Here is a 20814-nt window from a genome sequence, read left to right on the forward strand (position 1 = left end):
CTTGTACAGCAATAAATCACACTTTAAAAACCACTCCACACACTCTTTAAGTTGATAAAACAGTTTTGCACTAGTGATTAATACATCGCAAAGTCCACTCCACCATCGGTTAAGCTTTAAAAGGAAACTACTACATTTCAGCGTGCATGTGTTTGTTGTGTTTGATATGAACGAGAGGCTAGTTAGTCCACAGGACCAACAGAATGTTGCAAGAGCATTCGCAACTCTCACTGCAGTTTAGGATGATAGAAAAAAAAAAAAAGCAGCTTCAGGTACCAAGATTATAAAACTTAACACACGAGCCTAATCCATACAACCTTTTCAATGGAGACTAAGACCGCCATAAAACTAGCTTAATAAGTAATGTTGCACCTACCTATTTGTTTTCAATATTGAGGCAATTAGGGTAAACAATTAAACCTTACCTTCATTCCTTTAGTAATTCCATTTTTCTTATAGAGTCCACTTTTTAAGAGGTTATTCTGTTTCTGATGATGATGATGTAGATGTCCATTGCAGACAGCACTGGGATTAGCCATCTGTTTAAATTAGTCAGATTCTCAGTTCTTAAGGGTGTCTCAGGTCTTTCTACTGTAAAAAAGACAGTGGGATGAGCAGATAAAGTTCTCGGTTAAGGCCTGAAAGGTATCCAACTGGTCTGTCAGGATTTTCCAGGATGAGAGGAAGAAATATCTTTTGCAATATCTTAGAAACTTAAAACTGTTTCCTTCATACACCTTCAGCCCCAGCAAGCTAGAACGCGAAATACATAGCAGGAGGTGTGCTCTTAAAATCTCTGAAAAACACTGCTCGTTGCTGGCTATTGTATGAACACGGCTTCTGTGAGTCAACAAGACTGCTGCAGCTATCAAGAAGTGGGTGGATTCAGAGGCGGAGACAATTAAAGATATATTACCTCTTAAATATCTCCAGGTGGGGAACATTACATTTTTTTCTCCTGATTACACTCAAAGTAGAGCTACATTACTCCATTTGGAGTAGAGTAAGAAAATGTTTTGAAAATTTAAACAGAGTGAACTTTAAAATTACATCGTTCATCTTGCTAAGTGTATATTGGCTGAAAAAAAGTACTATTTCACTGAGTAGAACAGAATAACTTTTTTTTAAAAAATCTCTTCTTATATAGGCAGCATGATAGACACAACATTAACCCTGCAAGGAAGTGGAAAGCATTTTAGTATTAAAATGAAATTTTATCTAGAGCTAGAAACAATATATTTGGCCCTATCCTATAGATGCGTGCACAGGTGTTTACTAGAGTGAACTGTCCCTTTAAACTCAGTTTGGCCAGTAATGGGATAAATAGCATGCTATTATAATTAATGAGAAATGGACTTTTATAAAGTTGATTAATTTAGTTTTAAAACAAGTCAGGCTTTAACCACATGTGAAACTACTAAGCAGTACTAACATACATCCTTGCTTTTAAGACAAGAGATTATTAATTGTGGAAATACTCATATATATTGTCTTTGCTGAACCAAATTCTCATGTTTCATGATTTTAGTGACAAAACATAAAAGTATAAGCATCTCTGGCAGCATTTGATAGAATTCCTTCCTCCCAAAATAATTAAAATTAGTGTGGAGACAGATTAAAGGAGAGCTGTATTATAATATTCATTTTGGAAAACAGTAAGGATGAAAGGCTGGGAGAATAAAAATACTTGGAGTGTTTTAATTAGAAAGAATTACTATGTCCTCTTGGCAATAAAATGCAAGTGATAGACAGAAAAAGCAGCCTACAACTTGAGTATGTGGAATGCAGGAGATTAAATGTTAAATGAACCACTGTGAAAATATACAGGGAAACACATTGCATTGGTTTTGAAAACTTGTCTTAGACATGTATTGAATTGCTAAAATGTATTTTCTCCTTTGAAGTGATTTGCAAAGTGGGATTTCTTCAATGTGTTGGAAAACTTTTGGTCCCTACCTAAGAGAGACCTGAACTGAACTGTGTTTAAAAGAAATGTCTGTGCATCTTTCGTTCTGCATTTCACCTCATTTCATACACCCAGTGGTCTGCAGAGATTTCCATTAAGATTTGTAGAAAACCTCCATGATACACTATAGAGTAGCACAACTGAAAAAGCAGTCCATCTCTAACTAGGTTTGATTTTTACCTCCTTGGAAAGAAGCGTTTTACTTACATATTCCAATTAATAAGACAGTAGTAGTTTTGGTCAAGAAAATATCCCCATAATTGACTAAAATGGCACAGAAACAGTAAAACACCAAAATGTTTTGCTTCACAACTACACCAGATTCACCATCAGAACTCAGATTTCCTACGTTTTCTCTTTTTGGTGTTTTTCCTAGGCAAGAATGCCTCATTTCTGTATGAATCAGTCTTTTTTAGAATTAATTAAAGGCATCTGTAAGGATAACACAATTACAGATTAATTGTGAATATGTAGTGATAAGATAAATTGTTGGTCATGATAAGTGGCTAGGAGTTCATATTTGCAAGGAAAAGACTGAGATGAGGACAAGCCAGAAGTAGGCGGAAAGAATGGTCAGTAGTACTTCCCCGCATATCTATCACCTATGGTGCCATGATAAATAGAACAAGATAATGTAAAGCATGCCCTCTGCACCTGGCAACCCCCTCACACCAAGAAGCATTCTTCATTGGGGAATTATTTCCTTGATTGTCACAGCAAATCAAACATCTGTAAAACATGCAGTCTGCTCAGTCAGCTACTGATCATCTTGACCCTGTTGTGATAAAGGTAAGACAAGAAAGCTTACCAGAGTAGCGTTCTTCCCCTGTAACAGCTTCCAATGTCTCAGCTAGCACATCACCAGGTACACTTCCCAACAGACTCAGCATCTTCCAGGGCACAAAGTGATATAATTAACATTTCATGTGTGTCTTATTGTTTTTTTTTCAATTAGGTTTATGGGGGAGTGGAATCTCTGATTAGATAACAATTCAGATGATGCTAATTTGGTCTCTAGTCCCAGGCTGTAAGTCTACACTTGTTATCTATTTCAAGGCCCATGAAATACCAGTGCCCTTATATGAATAAAATAGTGAATTAAATATGCCATATGAATTTTAGTTTTCAATTTTCTCCAGCATTTAAGATTACAAAGAAGCAGCACTTAAAAAAAGAAACTACATTTAAATATAAATTTAAATGAGCAATTTTAAAACCTTTTGGATTTCTTTTAAACGTGCTCTAAAAGCCAGAGCTCACAAAACAAATACCACTAGGGGCTGAGTAAAATTTCTGCCCTGATTCCATTCAGAGCAAATGATTTATAGAAGGGATGAGACTGGCCAAACACACAACAGGATGTGGTATTTCTCCTGCAGAAAAAAAAAATGTTGAATTGTGCCCTTCAGAACTCCATCTTACTCAAAGCCATCTGTTACTCCGGCTTCTATATCCATATCTATCATGCTACCGATTAGCTGCATCTAAATCTATTACTCAAAAATATGAGAGTCTATGCTGCTTGGACACTGGAGGAAGGACCCAATAATTGTGTGCTTTGCAACACCAAAACCACCACCAGCAATACCCTGTCTCTTTTTATTACTCTAGGAAGTGGGAGAAAAAATTTACTATGCTGAGTCTACAAGAACCGTGTGTATTTAATTGCAGGGGACCCCAATCCTACTAAGATTATACATGGACTTCACTGTAGTGGCTTGGGTACTGATCAGAAGTAACAAAGTTGCCCTTCGTACATTGTCAAGAAGACTGAATTTCTCAGGTTACTAGCAGACCACACATCATGTGCTACATCGACACTAGTGAAGTTCGTAAGACATGGCTACAATTACTATAAATCTGTAGGAAACCCACCAATTAATTCCCAGGATCTAGGTTTTACTCCTTGCTTTGTCATTGTCATGTTAATGCCATTGGGTCTTTGCTGACTCACCTCTTGAAACCAGGATAAAAGTGTTTAAATCCTTTGTAAATGCTCTGAGACAAATTGCTGAGAAGTGTGGTGCAAAAGTGAAGTAAAATACATACAGTTAATTAGCTGAGGTTTAACAACAGAACAGAGAGAAAAGGGAGGGGTAGGGCTCTGTCTAAGCAGTCTCTCAGGACTTGAAGAAAATAACTTTTCTGTTATGCACTACCATTGTCACACAGAACAGGTTAAAAGGTTGGCCTCTGCTGATGCACTCAAGAAATGGGAACAAAAACATCTAACCTTCTACCAGACTTTTGGCCCAGTCAGACCATTTAGTGTCATTAGAGTGGCCACAGGGTCCCCATTTATAATAGCACTACTGGATTACCTACCAATAAAAAAAGTACATGTTGCAAGAAAGCATGAGAGCTGATCCCCAGAAAACTGTAATGTCATAAACCAGAAGGATTTCCACAGGATTCCTGCTCATGCCAGAGAACAGTTAGTTACGGCATAGTTGTGAAATGGTCTTGCAATCTAGTTGCAAGATCTTGATAATTTCAGTTCATGACATGCAAATTTACATGCCACATGAAACATTAAGGATCTACTTAACATTAAGGATTTTCACTGGACAAACGCCAATGTCAAACAGGAGCTGAAAAAACTGGGAGCCTAACTCTATCGCTTTGTTAAGAGTCATGGTTCTAATAATATTTAAGTTAGCTGCAGAGCATGCCCCAGTAGTGGAGCACACAGTTAAAAAGCCTTCTTGCTCTCCCGATCACTTATCTTACAACAGAAGTCCACCTTATAAATTCTGTGTACCATTGAGGACTTATTCTCTGATTAGGATAGCAGTATGTTTGGTACCTGTGGACGCATGGATATCAGAGACAATTCCTGCCTTGGATATGTAAATGACTTATGATATAGCAACACCAGTGAGGCTGAAATAAATGAACAAATAGGGAGACACCATAACAACAAAGCAGCATAAGCAACAGCAAGTACCAAGTATCAGCTGGCCGGTCATCTCCCTGTGTGTCTTTCCAGATTCATCCAGACTTCACCAGCACTGGCTGTAGGCTAAACTTCCTAAACATTCACATGGAAGAACCCCCAATCCACGTTTGCTGCTTTAAACCCTATCTAGCCAATACATATGTGAGAATGAGTAGGGATATCACCCTACACCTGGGTGTAAAACTGCACACCAATGCCGATGAATCCCCTCAAGTGCCCTTGCACAACTGCCCTTCGAAGGATACACGAAATGCTTTGAAATTGGTCAGGAAATAATCCTAGAGCATCTCAGAACCAAGACCCATGGAATAGGCAGATGCGTGCAACCAGCACTGCAACAGAGAGGACACGGTACAACAGGCAGGGCTCCTCTAACTCTGGCAGGTCTGTGCATCATCTCCAGAGGCCCGGGGATGGCATGGCTGCCTTTTTTCAGCTCTGCAGTCTGGGAGCTGGAGGGGAGAGAAGGGCACAAACAGGCTCCCCAGGGGTAAGGTAGAGGGGGCTATATACTCTACTTTGAGCTATATCAGATATTAGTGGCTGGGAAGATCAACCATAGGGAGAATTTTCACATTTTACAGCTTTACTGGGTTGTATTAAATTCTAGAAGAGAGGCTGTGAGATCTCCAGAACAGGAAGGTCTTGCACCACTTAAAAAATAAATTTCCTTGAATTCACTGCAAAATGTTCACAGTCTGGCAGGAAAAGCACAGCCAGAGGTGTGGGCACAGGTGCAAGAAGCCATGTCCAGCTATGAAAGCTGAGCTAGCCCTAAGAACCAAGAGCCAGGGAGCAGGCAAGGACTTTGAGGGTGCAGCCTGACATGCTTACAGCTGCTGCCCTGCAGCCTGTTGTTGGACCCAATTGTTGAACAGACAGATTAGACTCACACAGTCACTTGATTGCTTGTTATAAAAACCTTTCTGGGTGAAGCAAGAACACCAGTTTAGCAATTTTATCCTGTCAGCATGTAGGAATGACTACTGTGTGCTAGGAAGCAACTTTTTTTTTTTCCTACTTACGTAAACAACTTTAACTTTTGCTCTACAAGTGCATATCAAGTCTTGAGTTTTCCTCAAAATTGCTCCTGCTCTAAGGGACATGGAGGTTGCCATTCCCTCCTCCACACCTCAGACTTCAACTAAATTTTAAAAGGGATGGAGGCCTCTTTAAGGGCCAGTGGGTGGAGAAGCGTTGCTTCATAGCTCAAAATGTGACTCTAGGCTTGTGAACTGCATTGATTTTCCCTAAGAGACATTTTTAGAAAATCCTCTCTGGCTTGTGAACTACCAGGGTGGAAAAGTTTCTTAGGTATTGCAGATATAGGTACCTAAGGAAAGAAAGCCTATTGTGCCAACTTGCAGTCTTTAGACATGGATTCACACATTTGAGGGGTTTACAAAAGATTGAAAATTTCGTTTGGTACACTATGAAGCTACAGCACTCCATGCAACTGTCTTGCATTGAAAAAACTTTAACTGATTAATTATTTCTTTTCCCAAATGGGCCTTGAAAATTTGTTGTGATTTAGTATAGCAACAGCCCAGATAGATTTGTTGATTTTTAATCACAGAGGTGGGACATTGCTAACTTAATTTCAGGCTCATATCTCGAGGAGTGGCACAACAGCATGAGTCTGTGGGAAGTCACATGCACACAGGTGCACGAAGAGAGCACTTCCACAGAGAAAATACGAAATTCCATACTTTTTCAAGCAGCATTTTCTGCCCCCTCCCTCCCATCTGATCCCCTGTCTCTAAAAGGAAAAAGAAGTCTATAAGCCCCCCAAAATCCAGCTCTGGGCAGTCCAGAACAGGTGTCACCTTTGAAACTTGACACACCTCATTAATCCTCTCCACTTCTTTCTTTGATTGATGGCCCAATGGAAAGTCTTGGGAAACGGCATGAAGCAGGCAGAGACTTGATCTTTTACATTTTTCATCTGAATTTCATCTGTACTGCTTTATCATCTCAATCTATTGTTTCTTTCTTCCCTTCCTTTCAGAGTTTTGTGGATAGGCTCTCAGTAATGCACAAAGAGCTTTTGGCCTTCATCCATCCTGCTTGCCCACAAAATCATCAGTGGACTCAGAAAAAAACCACAGAGACAGAGTAGCCACTGAAAATTTTGAGAATTCATATTGGATGGCACTAATAAAAAATGTTTGCACGGGTATAAGGAAGGGAAGAGATTTCCAGTTATGATCACAGGCTAGCATCAAAGCAGTGATATATATGAGTATTTATTGGGAATCAGAGGTTTACTTTGATGTGAGTAAAGTCACTGAACTGGCCAGAGCATGAAAACTAGAGTACACAGGCATAAATCAATACACCCATTGAAAAGATGTGGAGAACTAGGCACCCTGTATGAACACTTGTTAGACCACCCAAGCTGGCAGTTCCATACGCTTTCAAAAACTTTCCTTCAGGCTTATAACTCCTATGAAGACAGGAGTGAATTCAGTTTAACAACCTGATTACACTAACTATGTTCATGAAGGGATCAGAAAATGTTTTAAAAACAAATGATCCCTCTTATCTCAGAAACTGTTGGCTTAAGGGACTGAAGAGAAGTGCCGGTGAAAGAAGAGAATTTTTGACAAAACCACTGCTGAGAGAGGGATGTGCTAATAATTGAAATGAAGATATGTTTCTACTAATTGTTCACTTTGAAGAGAAAGGAGAGAAAGTTTCCTCACACCTACATGAAAGTAGGTGTTTTCAAAGGGAAGCTCAAACATTGATGACTAAGGCAGATGCCCTATTTATGCTGCTTGCACACCCCTGGTGCAGAACATGTTCTGAATTTGGCTTCCCACCAGCTCTATGTCTTTTGTTTCAAATTTGTTGTAGGCTCTTCAGAACAAGGCTCTCATTTTACATATCTAACATAACGGAGCACCAATCACAGCACCAAGTGCTTGTATAACACTGGAAATAAGTTATCTTTTCTTGAAAAGCAGAATAAACTACAGCAGAGAATTTTGCTGTTTGATATCAGTGCAACCAGGAATAGTTGTGTGCACTAGTGAAGGTCATTCAAAGCAGACAGCACTGCATGAATTGCCAGACCATCACTGATAACCCAAGGACCCTCAATCACAGCAGACACATTTAAAAACCCCAAACTAAACATGGTATGCATAACATTTCTCATTTTAATGTTGCATGCTATTAAATCCTGCTTGGATGCACTTAGTGTTAATGTTCCAGTGCTACAGGGAGATGTACTGAAACCTTAATGTACATTTATCCGAGCAAAAACAGTGGCTAAAAGGAGATGCATGAACTAAGCACAGCTGATTTACTAATTTGAGTTATGCAGGACACTATTGTATGTCTGAATGCCAGATCATCTGATTCTTGGATAGCAAGATCTTTGCTTAGGTGTCTTGGTTCTGTCATTTTTGCCTTTACTACTTCAATATGTAGCTGTTAAAAAGACAAATACAACATATTTCTTGTTACCCACAGAGATAATTCCCTCCTCGATTAGAGTTGAAGTCTCATTTTACTCTTGCACTATAATAATACATTGTTTAAGTCAATATATGTCAGTGGAGGAACAGCAGTGTGTATAAGTTACCGGTTGTGGCAGACATCTTCAATTTCTAACAATTTTTTAATCCTAACTTTTGTCAACAGTGTGTCAGCAACTAGCATAAGTTTTGGTGGACTTTTGAAAAACACTTTAGATTATTAAATCCACAGATCACTTATTATAGACCAGTAAAAGATGACAGACTGGCATATTATAACCAGACCTAAGCTTCATGTATCAGCATGCGCACATCACTTTCGATGTTATTCTTGAACTATATAAGGAAACCACACATTTCAAATCTTCCGTTTCTATTCCATAGCCATTAATGATGAAATCTACTATTCAGGCCAAGCTTTAGATAAAATCAACAAACTATTCTCTGTTTTTTTTCTGTTTATAATCAGAAGTACACATCTTAAATATCCTAAGTCTGCATTAGCTCAGTTATGTAAATAAAGGAGGCTGTACGTTTTGAGTAGAAAAAAAACCACTAGGCTTCCATGTAGCCAGTTTTCTGCTAGTTAATCAGACGTATTATGTTATGAAGGAAAAGCATCATGGTTCAGGATAACTTGGTTACCATGATTAGTAGTTTGGGGTGTCTTCTTGGCATGTGATGTTTATAGATATTTTTGGAGGTCAATTAATATTGGAGGGCAGTACTTCTCTGGGCCATTTAGATCTATTAAAACTTAGGGAAAAGTCCTCTGCTGTCTTGCTGTCAATACTATTATTTTCATAGTCCTTTTTGGTTTTTTAGTGTCCGTAAGCTGAAAATTAAAATATAATATCCTTTGTATCGTCTAAAAAGTTCGCATGTGCCTACTGATTTTGGATATCTCTCTTGAGAAATGAGGCTTCCAAACGCTTCTTTCTTTTCCTTTTGTTTATTTTACCATAAAACTTAAATCCTCAAACCACCTGTACTCTGTATTAACAGTCTCCCATTATAATAACCTGATCTACTGGGAATTCAGTCATGGTTGTGCTTTCCTCTGAAAATACCTACTGACTAATTTTTGGTCGTTGTGTAGATTACAAAATTATTTTATAATTGTTTTCATGGTTTACTGGATACAGACAATATCAGGTATTGAAATATCACAAAACAAATTTAAAATAATAATTATTTGAGACCTTCTCCTTTCCAAAGCTTTTGGATGCATTTGAGTCATATTTTCAAGTACTAATGCAAAATGTTTTGTTGTTATTGAAAGCTGGGAATCTCTCCTGACAGAAAGTTACATTCTAACAGCCCCAAATCATCATAGTTAGAAACACAGACTTTGCTGCAATATTCTCAAAGTGTTACTGTAGGGTTTGAAGGGGAGAGGGAATTTTTCCAACTTTTTCATTTCAAAGAATTCTGCTAACTCTGGAGTGCAGAGACAAGCTGGTACAAACATTTTTCTGAGATCTTTTCAGATGCACATACAGAACTCATGTCAGGTAATAAAAGGAAATACAGAACAAGCTACTCTGCTTGTAGGGAAGAAGTATCAGAAATTACTCTGGGTTCAAATCCCCAAACTTTCATATTTGGGGAACTATTCACACCCTTAGCAGAAGAATTACAAGCTTACCTTTTTCCACTCACTGTACAAAACAGTCTTCTGGCAGATAACCTCAACACTGCTAGAGCAGTCAAGAGTGAAACAGGTAAACAGTTTATCACTTGTAAAGGGGGTGATTGGAGTTTATCCACGTCTCACTTTCCAATCTGGATAAAACAGTTAATTTTATTCACTTTTTCTTTACCAAGCAAGTAATTACAACGTGTTCACCAAGGCACAGAAGAAACTTCATAAAGACTCATACCAATAAATATCTTACACCAGAAAACTTGTATTTGGTGTTCTATAACAACCCATACCGCAGGCCCGAGTAGAAAAAGCCCAAGAAGTTTCCTTTTTTGTGCAACAACAAAATCTGATTTTCTTTAGTTACAAATCCTGCAGCTTGTTGTTCCTTCATGAGGAACAATAAGACGACAGGAAAACAGTTGCAAGCCATAAGCATATAAATATACTGTCCCCCTGGTTTCTTCAGGAATATTACCAGAACTTGTCCTCTGAGTGGATCCAGATGTCAATCAGCTGTGAGTACTCACAATATTAGGAATTTGTTGGGATTTTTGATATATGGGACACATAGCTGGTTAGGAATCTGTAACCAACCCCAGGAGATTTGTGGCACCTGACACTTTAATCTCCTTGCAAGGATTAAGACTTTATCAATTGCACAGCTGATACGGTTCTGTCCCTATCTTATGATACAAAAATAAAAAAAATATCTGACTGGAATGCCATGGTCAGACAAAACCAACAGTAATATGGAAAATCAGACCTAGACAAAAAGAATAACAGTACAGTAACTACGAGCCTGCTGCAAAAATACAGCAGTAAGCACAAGTAAGCTTAGTATACCCTTTTGCTCTAGCTTCTTCCACTTACAAGTACCATGCCACTACTACATTCTTACCTAGTATTTGATTGTAAAGTTGAATCTGCAATTCTTACTCCTTAAATGAAAAACTTTTTCATGTAGTTAGACCCAGTGAAGTCAACAGAACTACTCACCCACGCCAAAGGCTGAAAGAACTTTACAAGCACCAGGTCTTTCTTGGGACATTTTTCTAGTGACCCCTTTCACCAATGATGTGATCCATAGCCATGTAACCTCTATAGCTGCCTAAGGCAGATTTCAATCTACTTTTCCAAGACCTCCTGCCAGTCAAGCTAATTTGTTTGCTGGGCTCCATAATTTGGAATGAGCCAGTGTGGTATTGTCATTGTTTCCAGTCGCTGACGTGATGAATGGAGCAGGGACAGCTCTGTGCCATCTGTTCCTCCCCTGTGTCATCACCACATCAATTCAGACAAGTTGTTCTTAGCTACCAACATCTGGAACATTAAGACAACTGATACTTGACCGCGAAGACAAATCTCCTTAATATTACTAATAAAACTGAACCAAAAGACATAGCTTTAACCTATGTTTAATGATGAAATTTCAGTCTCTGGACAGGAAATTAAGAAGTGATTTCACACACAGCTTAAAAGTTATTGCTCATTGTTCTTGTAATGTAATTGTTCAGTGCTTCCAGAAGCATGAGATTTATACAGGCCAAGATGAGAACTAGTAATGTTTCCCAGTTTAAAAAAAAAGTAACATTGAAAAATACCCGAAATACATTTTTTAATCTACAAGTGGCTCCATTTTGCAGTTCTTACTCATTCAAACATTTCATGTGAATAGATCCAGTGAGGTCAATAGCCCTACTCATCCCAGTAGTAGTTATGCTTCAACACCTTTTTAATAGCATTACTAAACTTAGTGACATGATACAGTAGATTATTTGCCTTCCTCATTGCCAGTGAACAAATCAGTTCAAGACATGACACAGAATTAGATTATTGTGTTAAGTGTGACTCCATACATGGGCTATCTATAGTCTCATTTCCTGTTGTCATTGCCTATAGTTTTGCTATTCATCACTTCAGTTCTGTCCATTCTATCTCTTAGGGAAATACAGGTTGAGAGAGGAAAAAGAATTAAAAAAAAAAATATCTGTGTTTATTACGGTAAAGTTATGGTAAAGAGCTGGTAGCTAGGTTGCCTTATAAAACTAAACATTTGTCATTCAGTTGCCTCATGATACTTTATTATGGTTGACATCAGTTATTTTTACCCTACACTGTCAAACAGATGGGAGAAACCAAATTATTGTTCACTTTACCTATTTACTGTAAATTTTGAAAAGGTTTTCCAGATCCATTTTTTCCTATTTTCACTTGTGCAGAATTTCTTTTGACTTTTGAGAGTTTTGCTCCATCTACAGCTTTGCAGACTTAGTTGCAATTCTATTTTAAGCAGACTTATCTGCAATTCTTTCTCAATTTCATGCCTTGCTGAAATCAATGGAGCTCTGAAGAGATACCAAGGGTCAGATGGGAGGATGAAAGGGTGAGTGAGAATTTAAAAATTCATCCTAGAAATTGGTCCCACATGCAGAAGGGCAACATTACAAAATTATCCCAAGAATTTTTTTTTTAAATCCACAAAGTTCTGAGACAGCTGTTTTTTGAAGTTGGTTTAAGCCTCATATGTAATCGCACTATATAATTTTGTCAACAAAATAAAATGTTGTTCCTTACTTGGGGTTATTTGTATTTAAGATTTAGTGTACAAGTCTGAAACACCCTGCATTTGTTACAAAAGCTTCAGGAACACACTCTGGTATTCCAAAAGCACTACCGTGTTTCAGGAGTTAGGACTCCAAGAGTTCAGCTCAAAGCTGGTACATATATCAGAGAATAAAATCATCTGAAGGTTCCCCAGAGCAGCAGGTTCTATTTCAATACATTAGTTTCAGTCACAAGATTTTCATTAAACACACTCATACTCTTACAGGAAGCTAGTTTATGATTGGAGTCTTTTAACTGTCATGCCAAGACACTGGAAAACTAAGGCTTCTTTCCTATGGTGTTCATTCATTTTTATATTCCACGTAATCTCTAATTTTAATATTATGCAAGGTGAGTTTGACAGACTTCAGTAAAGAACTGGAATCAAGAGTTGCTTTTTTCCAGTCTCTATAGTTCTCTTTTGAAACAAATCCCTATGTCAAACAAAGCAGCATATTTTATATCACTGGAGAAGGCTAGGCAAGTTGGTACTTAGAGTACTTTTAGGCAGGCCTCATTCCATTCTCCAGCTACGTGCATTCATCCCTTAGCCTGGGAGGTGACTATTCCAGTTATATTTAGCAGCCTACTGCTTGCAGTGGATTTCAAAGCAACCTTCCCTATCCATGAGACTGTAACCCAGGGCAGAGGTCTTGTGCTGCTTTTTCAATGCTGCTAAAATTTCAAGCTATTAAGTGATCAGCTACAACTTGCTCTGAGACTAGTGCATATCCTTCAGTTCCAGCACTTTCACTGTAGCTAGCAGATATCTAAAACAGTCTTTTACCTTGAGTAGTTCTTTGCCTCACCTGCTCTTCACCATGCTGGCAAACAGCAGCTGATGTCATAGATTTACTGCAGCATTAATGCAGTTTCTTTGCATAAGGTTTCCTTCTCTTCCTTTTCTTTGTTAGAGGAAAGCATGCTAAAAATAGAACAGAGGTGACTCAAGACTTCCGACTGGGACAGGCAAAAACTGAATACTCAGCAGAGAAGGAAAGAACTGAGGGTGGGGGGAAGCTTAATAGACTCTGTTTTCATTGAAAACAGGTGTATAGAGGAAAGGGGTGGAGCAGGGATTGAGAACTGTTGGGAGAAACTCTGGAGACTGAGGTTTACTATCATACTTCTGAGAAAGAAATATGAGGACAAAGGCCTTACTCCTTTCCTTCCCACAGTAACTGCCATTCTTCAAACTCCAACCTTTCCGTTGTCAGCTCTAGCAGCCAATTTAGCTCCTAAGATTTCTAGTCCTGGCAATGGAGACAGCTGAGCCATGGCCATTTTACTGCCCTAGATGACTGCCTCTTTTACATTATACTTAAGGCTGTCACTAAACACATCTGGCAGAAGCACTTGGTTTTGGAGGCTAGTTTCTATACCCTATGAACCAACTGACTTACATCAACAGCATTAGTAGAGTATGTGCTACTCCTTGTCGTGTACGAATTTCAGAATTCTGATACTGTTTTTAACCCTTTTAAAACAGTGTGAAGATTACATCTTTATCACTAGATTTCTGAGGCCAGGAGACACCACTAATCTTGAATCATTAGGTCATTAGACTCAAGATTAGTACGATTTTACTCAGACAGTTTGGTGCTCTCTTAGTCCATAGCCTGGTGCTCTATTAGGGATCTGGGTTTGACTAAAGGATCTCTCAAGAAAATCCTCTGATTTAACCAGAATTCCTCAACAATTGAAAATGTGATATTTTACCAATATGTCCAGGACTACCCAGGTCCATATTTTGATATTTAAGACAAAGACACAAACACACACACAAAATCAGTAGTTCCATGTAAAAACAAAATCTAGAGGGGGAAAAAAAAAAAATCCTGTGATAACTCTGCAGTGAGTCATGGCCCTCTCCCTAAGAAAACACATGTGCTTCTACAGAGCTCTGTTGACTCTAGGCACTCTGTCCAGATTCAGATTTACACCCAGACAGACTCTGGTCTGAGTCTATCTAGGCATAGTTTAAGATTGCTTGTATTCTTACTAGCTTAATTCATTGTGTCTTACTGAAACCTGACAAGAAAGTTAGATATCCACCCTGACATCAAGCACGAAAAGTTTCAGACCAAACCCACCTTCCACATGATGGTTAGGGCAATACTTTAATTAACTTCAGGAAGCAGTATAATTAAAGATAAATCTCAGATTTCATATACTCTAGAACAGCAAGCAAATCATCCACATATTTCCTCTTTTCCATATATGCTTAATTAGAATTGTCAGTGGACTTTACAAGAACTCAAACCACTGTTCACTATCATGACCTTTTGATAACACAGAACACCTTTGAATTAAGTCTTTTTATCTAACTAGTCACTCCCAGAATGCAAGACAAAGTTTTTCTTGCAAACATCCCTGCCTTCCTACGGTCACATACATGCTTTGAATATTTCTGATCAAATCAATACAGCTATTCACAGTGTAAAGGTAAGGCTGAGAATAATTGTTTATACGATACAGCAAAATTCCTGACCTTTCTTACAACATTTCTCAAATAATGATTATTAAATGTGGTTACAGTTTGGATTCTAGTGAGTCTTCTTTCCAGGGTTGTCATGGCCTTCCTAAGACCTCACAGCATACCTTGGTCCCTCAGCATCACCTAATAATAAAATCCAAGTTGTTTTGCTATCTTGTAACAGTATGAGGTAGCTAATTATTACTGAGTTAACACCAGTAAAAAAAGCAAAGACTTTTGGGTTAACACTAGCTGATGTGGCAACAGAAGTCAGGATACTGCCTTGTTTAGTCTTTGTTCAGACCTCAGGGCATACGTGATGATGTTTGATCCTGATGGAGGATGTATTTTATCAGATACTGGGATTGCCTAAATCACTCACCAGGACTACGAAGGCTTCCTAGTCAGTTCAAAGCTGGTACTCTTAATATGGATTTACTAGACTCACATTTGAGCTAGATACTGTGAGAGGATTCTTTTCCCACACTCAGCATTGGCAACTGTCACAGTTTTATCAATAGTCTAATAGCATTTCATGTTTTCTCCTGTAGCCCTAGCTCCTGGAGCAATGGGACTTTGTGAGATTAGCTTTATTTATTTATTTTTTTAAAATGACACTAGAGGAACACTTGAGTTAGTGGTTTTTGTATTTTCATGTGTTCCTCTACAGGCACAAAGGCAACAACATGGTGTCTTAATGAAAGCTGAGATTTTCAGATGATAAATAGCTGTGGGAACTAGGCTTCAAGATAAACAACAAATATAGTGAGATCCATGTTGAACCTGAAGGCTTGGCAATTCTGGTTATGCAGCATTTTGTAATATTTATTATCCTCTGAGACTGAGTTTCAGTATTTCTTCCAATAAAACCAAGTTAATAAATTGCATTTTTAATTTTCAACTGACCTTCTACACTTGAATTTTATTTTCATAGCTTAGTTACAGATAAGAAGCAGTTCACATTACTATTTCTGCTGTCCAGGGAACTAAAATCATATCTCATAGAATTTTTCTATATTTCAGTATTTCTTTTGGGTCAAAACCAAAATTGTTTAGAAAGTTTTTTCCTAAACAAACACTTAAACCCATTCTAATTACCATTTTTTTTGTTTACCTTTTGAATTTGTCTCTAGAGGGAGAAGATCCCATAACTGATAGGTCATTTTTATAGTGGGAGACAGAAGTTCAAGTTCATTCTCTTCCAGATTCATAACAGAGATTCTCAGCCCTTTTCTGCAGCAGGGACTTAAACCACTAGATTCACTGTCTTTCTTTCACGCTCCCACACTATAGCCAAATAAAATTTTATTCGTGTTCCTCTAAGGAAAATTTTTCAGTGAAACAGATGCAGAAGGATACAGAAGTAAGTACTGGTTTGGGAAAATAAGTTCAGAACTTCCTGAACCTTCTATTCCTCAGAGTTTTGTTATACTTTCCATTTTTAGCAGTTTATAGCATGTTTTTTTGAAATAAATACAGCATATTGTAAAATCAGTTATAAATCCACAGAATGTAGCCGTCAAAACTTCATTCTCTTTAACTGGAGGCTATTTAGATATTTTTTAGAGGGCACTTCACTGTGGCTCATTAATATTGGGCTCAAATGAGCCACTGAAATAATACATTGCAAAGTGTAGGCTCTTTGCTGTAGCTGTCCTGGTGCTCACTCTTTGTAGTTTAAGCTTCATAACCAGTAGGATTAATGTCAAATAGATCTCAACAAGGCACAAGCATTAACCAAAATCTGGAAGAGCACTTGGTATAGTTATTCCACTCATTCCAGTCCTTTGGTAACCGCTGAGCAATGCTCCCAAAACTAGAACAAACATAAAGTGGAACTTTTTCTGGCACACTATATGGCATCAAGTTATTAGCACAAGCATATATTTTGTGTTCGTTAGCTTTTTACAGTTCCCAAGAATCTTCTTATCTAGTAAAATGTCACAGACACGTAGGCTCATTTCCATCTTTATCAAAAACCTGTTATGTAAAACTGGAGCAATAAAGGACTTCAAAACTGCTCAGATGAATGAGCTTGTGCTGACCTCTGATGGCTGTGAATGTGTATGATACACAGTCCTGCAATTATTTGTGCTTCCTTAGGAGCTCCAGTGCTCTAATTAAAATAATGTTGACACGACAAGGAAAAAAAAGCTCTTTCGAGATGGAAACTGAACGATTTATAAGGGAGTCCTGGGATTATTTTTGCTTTGCACTGTCATTTTCTTTTGAAAGCATGGTGAAAATGTGTACAAGCCAAGTGCTTGCAAAAAAAGTTATTTCTAATGGAAATCTGTTTTTCTTTCTTTCAGCTGTTTGGGAATTTCAAGACAAGGTTTTATTAAATCACCTGTCCATCTTATTCCTTCTTTATAAATGAGATTATCTTTCTGATCAGAGGGCAGAAAACACATGAAACATGAAAAAACTACTGTCAAAATTTTCATGGCTGCTGAGTTCACAATACACCACATAAAAGACCCAATTCCTAGCACTTCCAAGCTGGGAGGAGCACATGAACTTAAGTCACTGTCAGTATGGTAGAAACTGTCTTGTGATCTTTGGAATGGGCTCACCTGGGCCACCAAAAAGGTTGGCGGGATGGGGCGGGGGGAGCAGAGAGAAGCCACCTTCATTCTGGCAAAATTTTCTCCCAAGGGTTTGTCCCTGAGGCAAACTCTGAGAATTTCTACAGCTTTATCCATGAGTCTTATTAACAGCAATTTTCAGCCTCTGAAGTGGAAATATAACTTTTTATTAAAAAAACCAACAATCCGACACATGGGTCTTGTGAAGATAGCCTAAACAAGCCCCAAAAGCCTGATAAAAGAGCTTTGGGAATGAAAGAAACAAGTGCCTAGGTTCCCTATCTGCAGGAAGAAGCTGCAAACCAAACATCTACTTGAGTACCTATCAAAGTTTGTAGAAAAGAACCCCCTACTTTTTAAGTCAGTCCAAAAGTATCACATCTCACAAAAGTGCAATGGCAGAATTGGAACACAGTGTATATAAATCAAAATTTCTTGTACCTTTTTCAACAGTGTACCACTAAGTTTTCAAGAAAATCAGCTGGTCACCAGCTTATGGTTCCTTTCTAAAACACTGCTCTGTAAAAGTGCCATCTGATCCCTCTATATGTCCAGAGTCACATTTGCTGCCTTGAGTGACACTAGACATAAATTAAAAAGTGAGGCTTGAATGGCTGAGGAGTGAGAGGCTTTATTTCCTCTCGGTTCACTGTGTTGCATAGAGCAAGGTACAGCTCAGGAAACACTAGGCCCCCCATTACAGCACAGGATGGGGCATAAGGACAGTCATGAGAGAAGAACTTTGTATGTGATAATTTCTCATAACTTCTACCTGTGTTACCTTGAATAGACAGAGAAGTTCATGCCGTCTTAACAGAGGAGGTGATCTGGCCTCTTGTCCTGAAGTACTTCTGGTGGCACCAAGAGCTTGTTAGAGTGCTCAGAACCATCAGTGAACCACTTGAAGCAGGATACTTGAATACTGGCATGTGACCAGTGTCACTTCTGTGCTTCATCTCCACTACATATTCAATACCCCAATACATACTGGCTGCTCCAGCAAATCTGTTTGATCCCTAAAAAAGGAAAAGAAGCGATCTATATCAAAGTCTTCAATATTCATAAAACATTATTCTTGAACGTTCAACATCACAGTGTTGGCAGAGATCCAGTAATATGGCGTTGAGACCAAGTAATGCTTCATAGCTGATTCCACTAAACTAATCCTCTGGCATAGTTGGGATTCAGTGTAGAAACTAGGACCCCTCTCACTTTCTCATGTTGAGTTAAATGTGGATGTTCAGCACACATTTCCTCCTGCCAGTTGGGTTTTCGTAGAAGATAGCACCAGGAATATTTAAAATTAAAAGAGAAAGAAAAACCCTCTTGGCCTCTATAATAAGTTTGAAAATTCTTTGGTCTTAAAGTTGAGTCCAAAGTCATTCAATTAGAGAGAAAGATTCCCATTTGTTTTGGTAGGCACTGAATCAGGTCCTTGGAGCTCAAAAGCACAAATGGGAACATGAAACCAGCTAAATAATTTCCATCTTGTTGGGTAGTCTGACTTTTCAAAATTTTATTTTCTCCTAGCTTTGGAGAAAAATATATAATCTTGAAATACTAAACAGACTGGCAATTCTGAAATGTCTTTAATAATTTGATACTAAACATGAAAATATAGCATAATATTCTGTCAAAAGAAAAGGAAATAAGAAAGTCAAAAGTAAATCAGAAAATGCAAACAAATAAATTCATTGATTTTTTGGAAACATTTGCAAACATATCTATCAACGGTATAGTTGGGATGGAAGTAGTCCTGCAAAAAATTATTATTTTGATGAAACTACATTTTTCCAAAGGAAATATAAAGGCAGCAGTCTTGGCACAGCAATCCTGATACCCTAGACATTGCCAAAAGTCTTTCCTGAATTACAGAGGTTCAGTCACTCTGTAGAGAAGGGGCAAGGAGGGCTTTATGCCAACTTAATGGCAAGGCCATTAAGAGACTGTTTCGGTGTTTGGTTTAAATTAGAGGAGCCTCATTACTGCACAATCTGACTGCATATGAAGACAGGGACTTTAAAGGTTGAACTTGCCAGACAGGATCTGAATCCTTCTGAAAAGCTCTTGCCAATCACAGCTAGCTGGAACATGATACTGAATAAAGCACTTTCACTCGACAGCACCTTAAGCCTAAAGTGGTCATTGGGGCGGGGGAGGAATCGAGCTTTGGAGGAAAAACTCCCAGCAAAGTCACAGCATCCTCTCTGCACCTATTTCCACCTTCTTCAAGGCTTTTTACGCTGCCAGAGAAGCGGGCTTTGGCAAAATCAAGAACTTTGCTTGTCTGATGTATCGGAGACTTTTGTAGCATACTGAAATATCACTACTTGTGAGCTTTAAATACAAGCAGGGGTGATTCTATGTAAGAAAGGACAGAGTAAAGTGGTCATGAAAGAACATGCTTTTAGCTTACGCTACTTATATTTTTGAAAGGCAGGTCATATTATGTGTTATAAATTGAGCGAGAAAATACAGCTGGCTTAGTACAGCACAGCACTTGGGTGAAGTCTAAAATCAACAGGAAAAGTACTCATTTGCAGGTGAAGAAACAGAATATCGTGAGTGATTCAAGTCACAATTCCTTTTGCCAGAGAACTGTTGAAAAGTGGTGCCTGGGTGGCACCTGCAGACAACAAGCATTGGTGGCTCTCAAGCCTTTGAACTACAGACTGCTCTCACATAGATACATTTCAACATCCAAAAATATACCCATTTCATTTCTTAAATAATAATGCACGTTAGAGTGTCCTGAGAATACAGTGGGTAACATATATCTATCTATCTATCTATCTATCTACGTACTTTAAAATTAAAAGGCAGCATATATACACACACATACATCATCTGTGTTGGTTTCAACTTCTACCTTGGCTTGGATTGTGCCAGGCGGATGGTGGGTTAATGTTGAGCATCGTGATTTAAGACTAGAAATTAAAATGTATGTCTTCAATTACTGGAGTGTCCTTAATACAGAAAATAATTTCTACAATCTAAAAAATTAATAAACATCTTGGGTCAAATAATTGCCTGTTCAAATGACTTTTACAGTAAAGTGTCACAAATGTATTACTGAACTGAAAATTCA

At 38.2% G+C, this 20814-nt stretch overlaps 1 protein-coding gene across 2 annotated transcripts in view; it reads right to left on the bottom strand.

Moving 5' to 3' along the window:
* Positions 1-13554, bottom strand: part of SPTLC3 (serine palmitoyltransferase long chain base subunit 3) — a 98766-nt gene extending 85212 nt beyond the window's left edge. Inside the window, exons 1-3 of one of the 2 annotated variants that reach the window (XM_072858564.1) lie at positions 13472-13554; positions 2775-2856; positions 426-591 (exon numbers count right to left, since the gene is read on the bottom strand). In XM_072858564.1, coding sequence (XP_072714665.1) covers positions 426-539 — 114 coding nt within the window. In that variant the 5' untranslated portion in view covers positions 540-591; positions 2775-2856; positions 13472-13554. Of the gene's footprint in view, positions 1-425; positions 592-2774; positions 2857-13449 lie in introns of both variants that reach the window. The other variant, XM_072858565.1, reaches the window with a different exon arrangement.
* Positions 13555-20814: the final 7260 nt, after the last annotated feature.

The sequence above is a fragment of the Ciconia boyciana genome, chromosome 3 (genome assembly GCF_034638445.1).
Source record: "Ciconia boyciana chromosome 3, ASM3463844v1, whole genome shotgun sequence".
In the NCBI taxonomy this organism is placed as follows: domain Eukaryota; kingdom Metazoa; phylum Chordata; class Aves; order Ciconiiformes; family Ciconiidae; genus Ciconia; species Ciconia boyciana.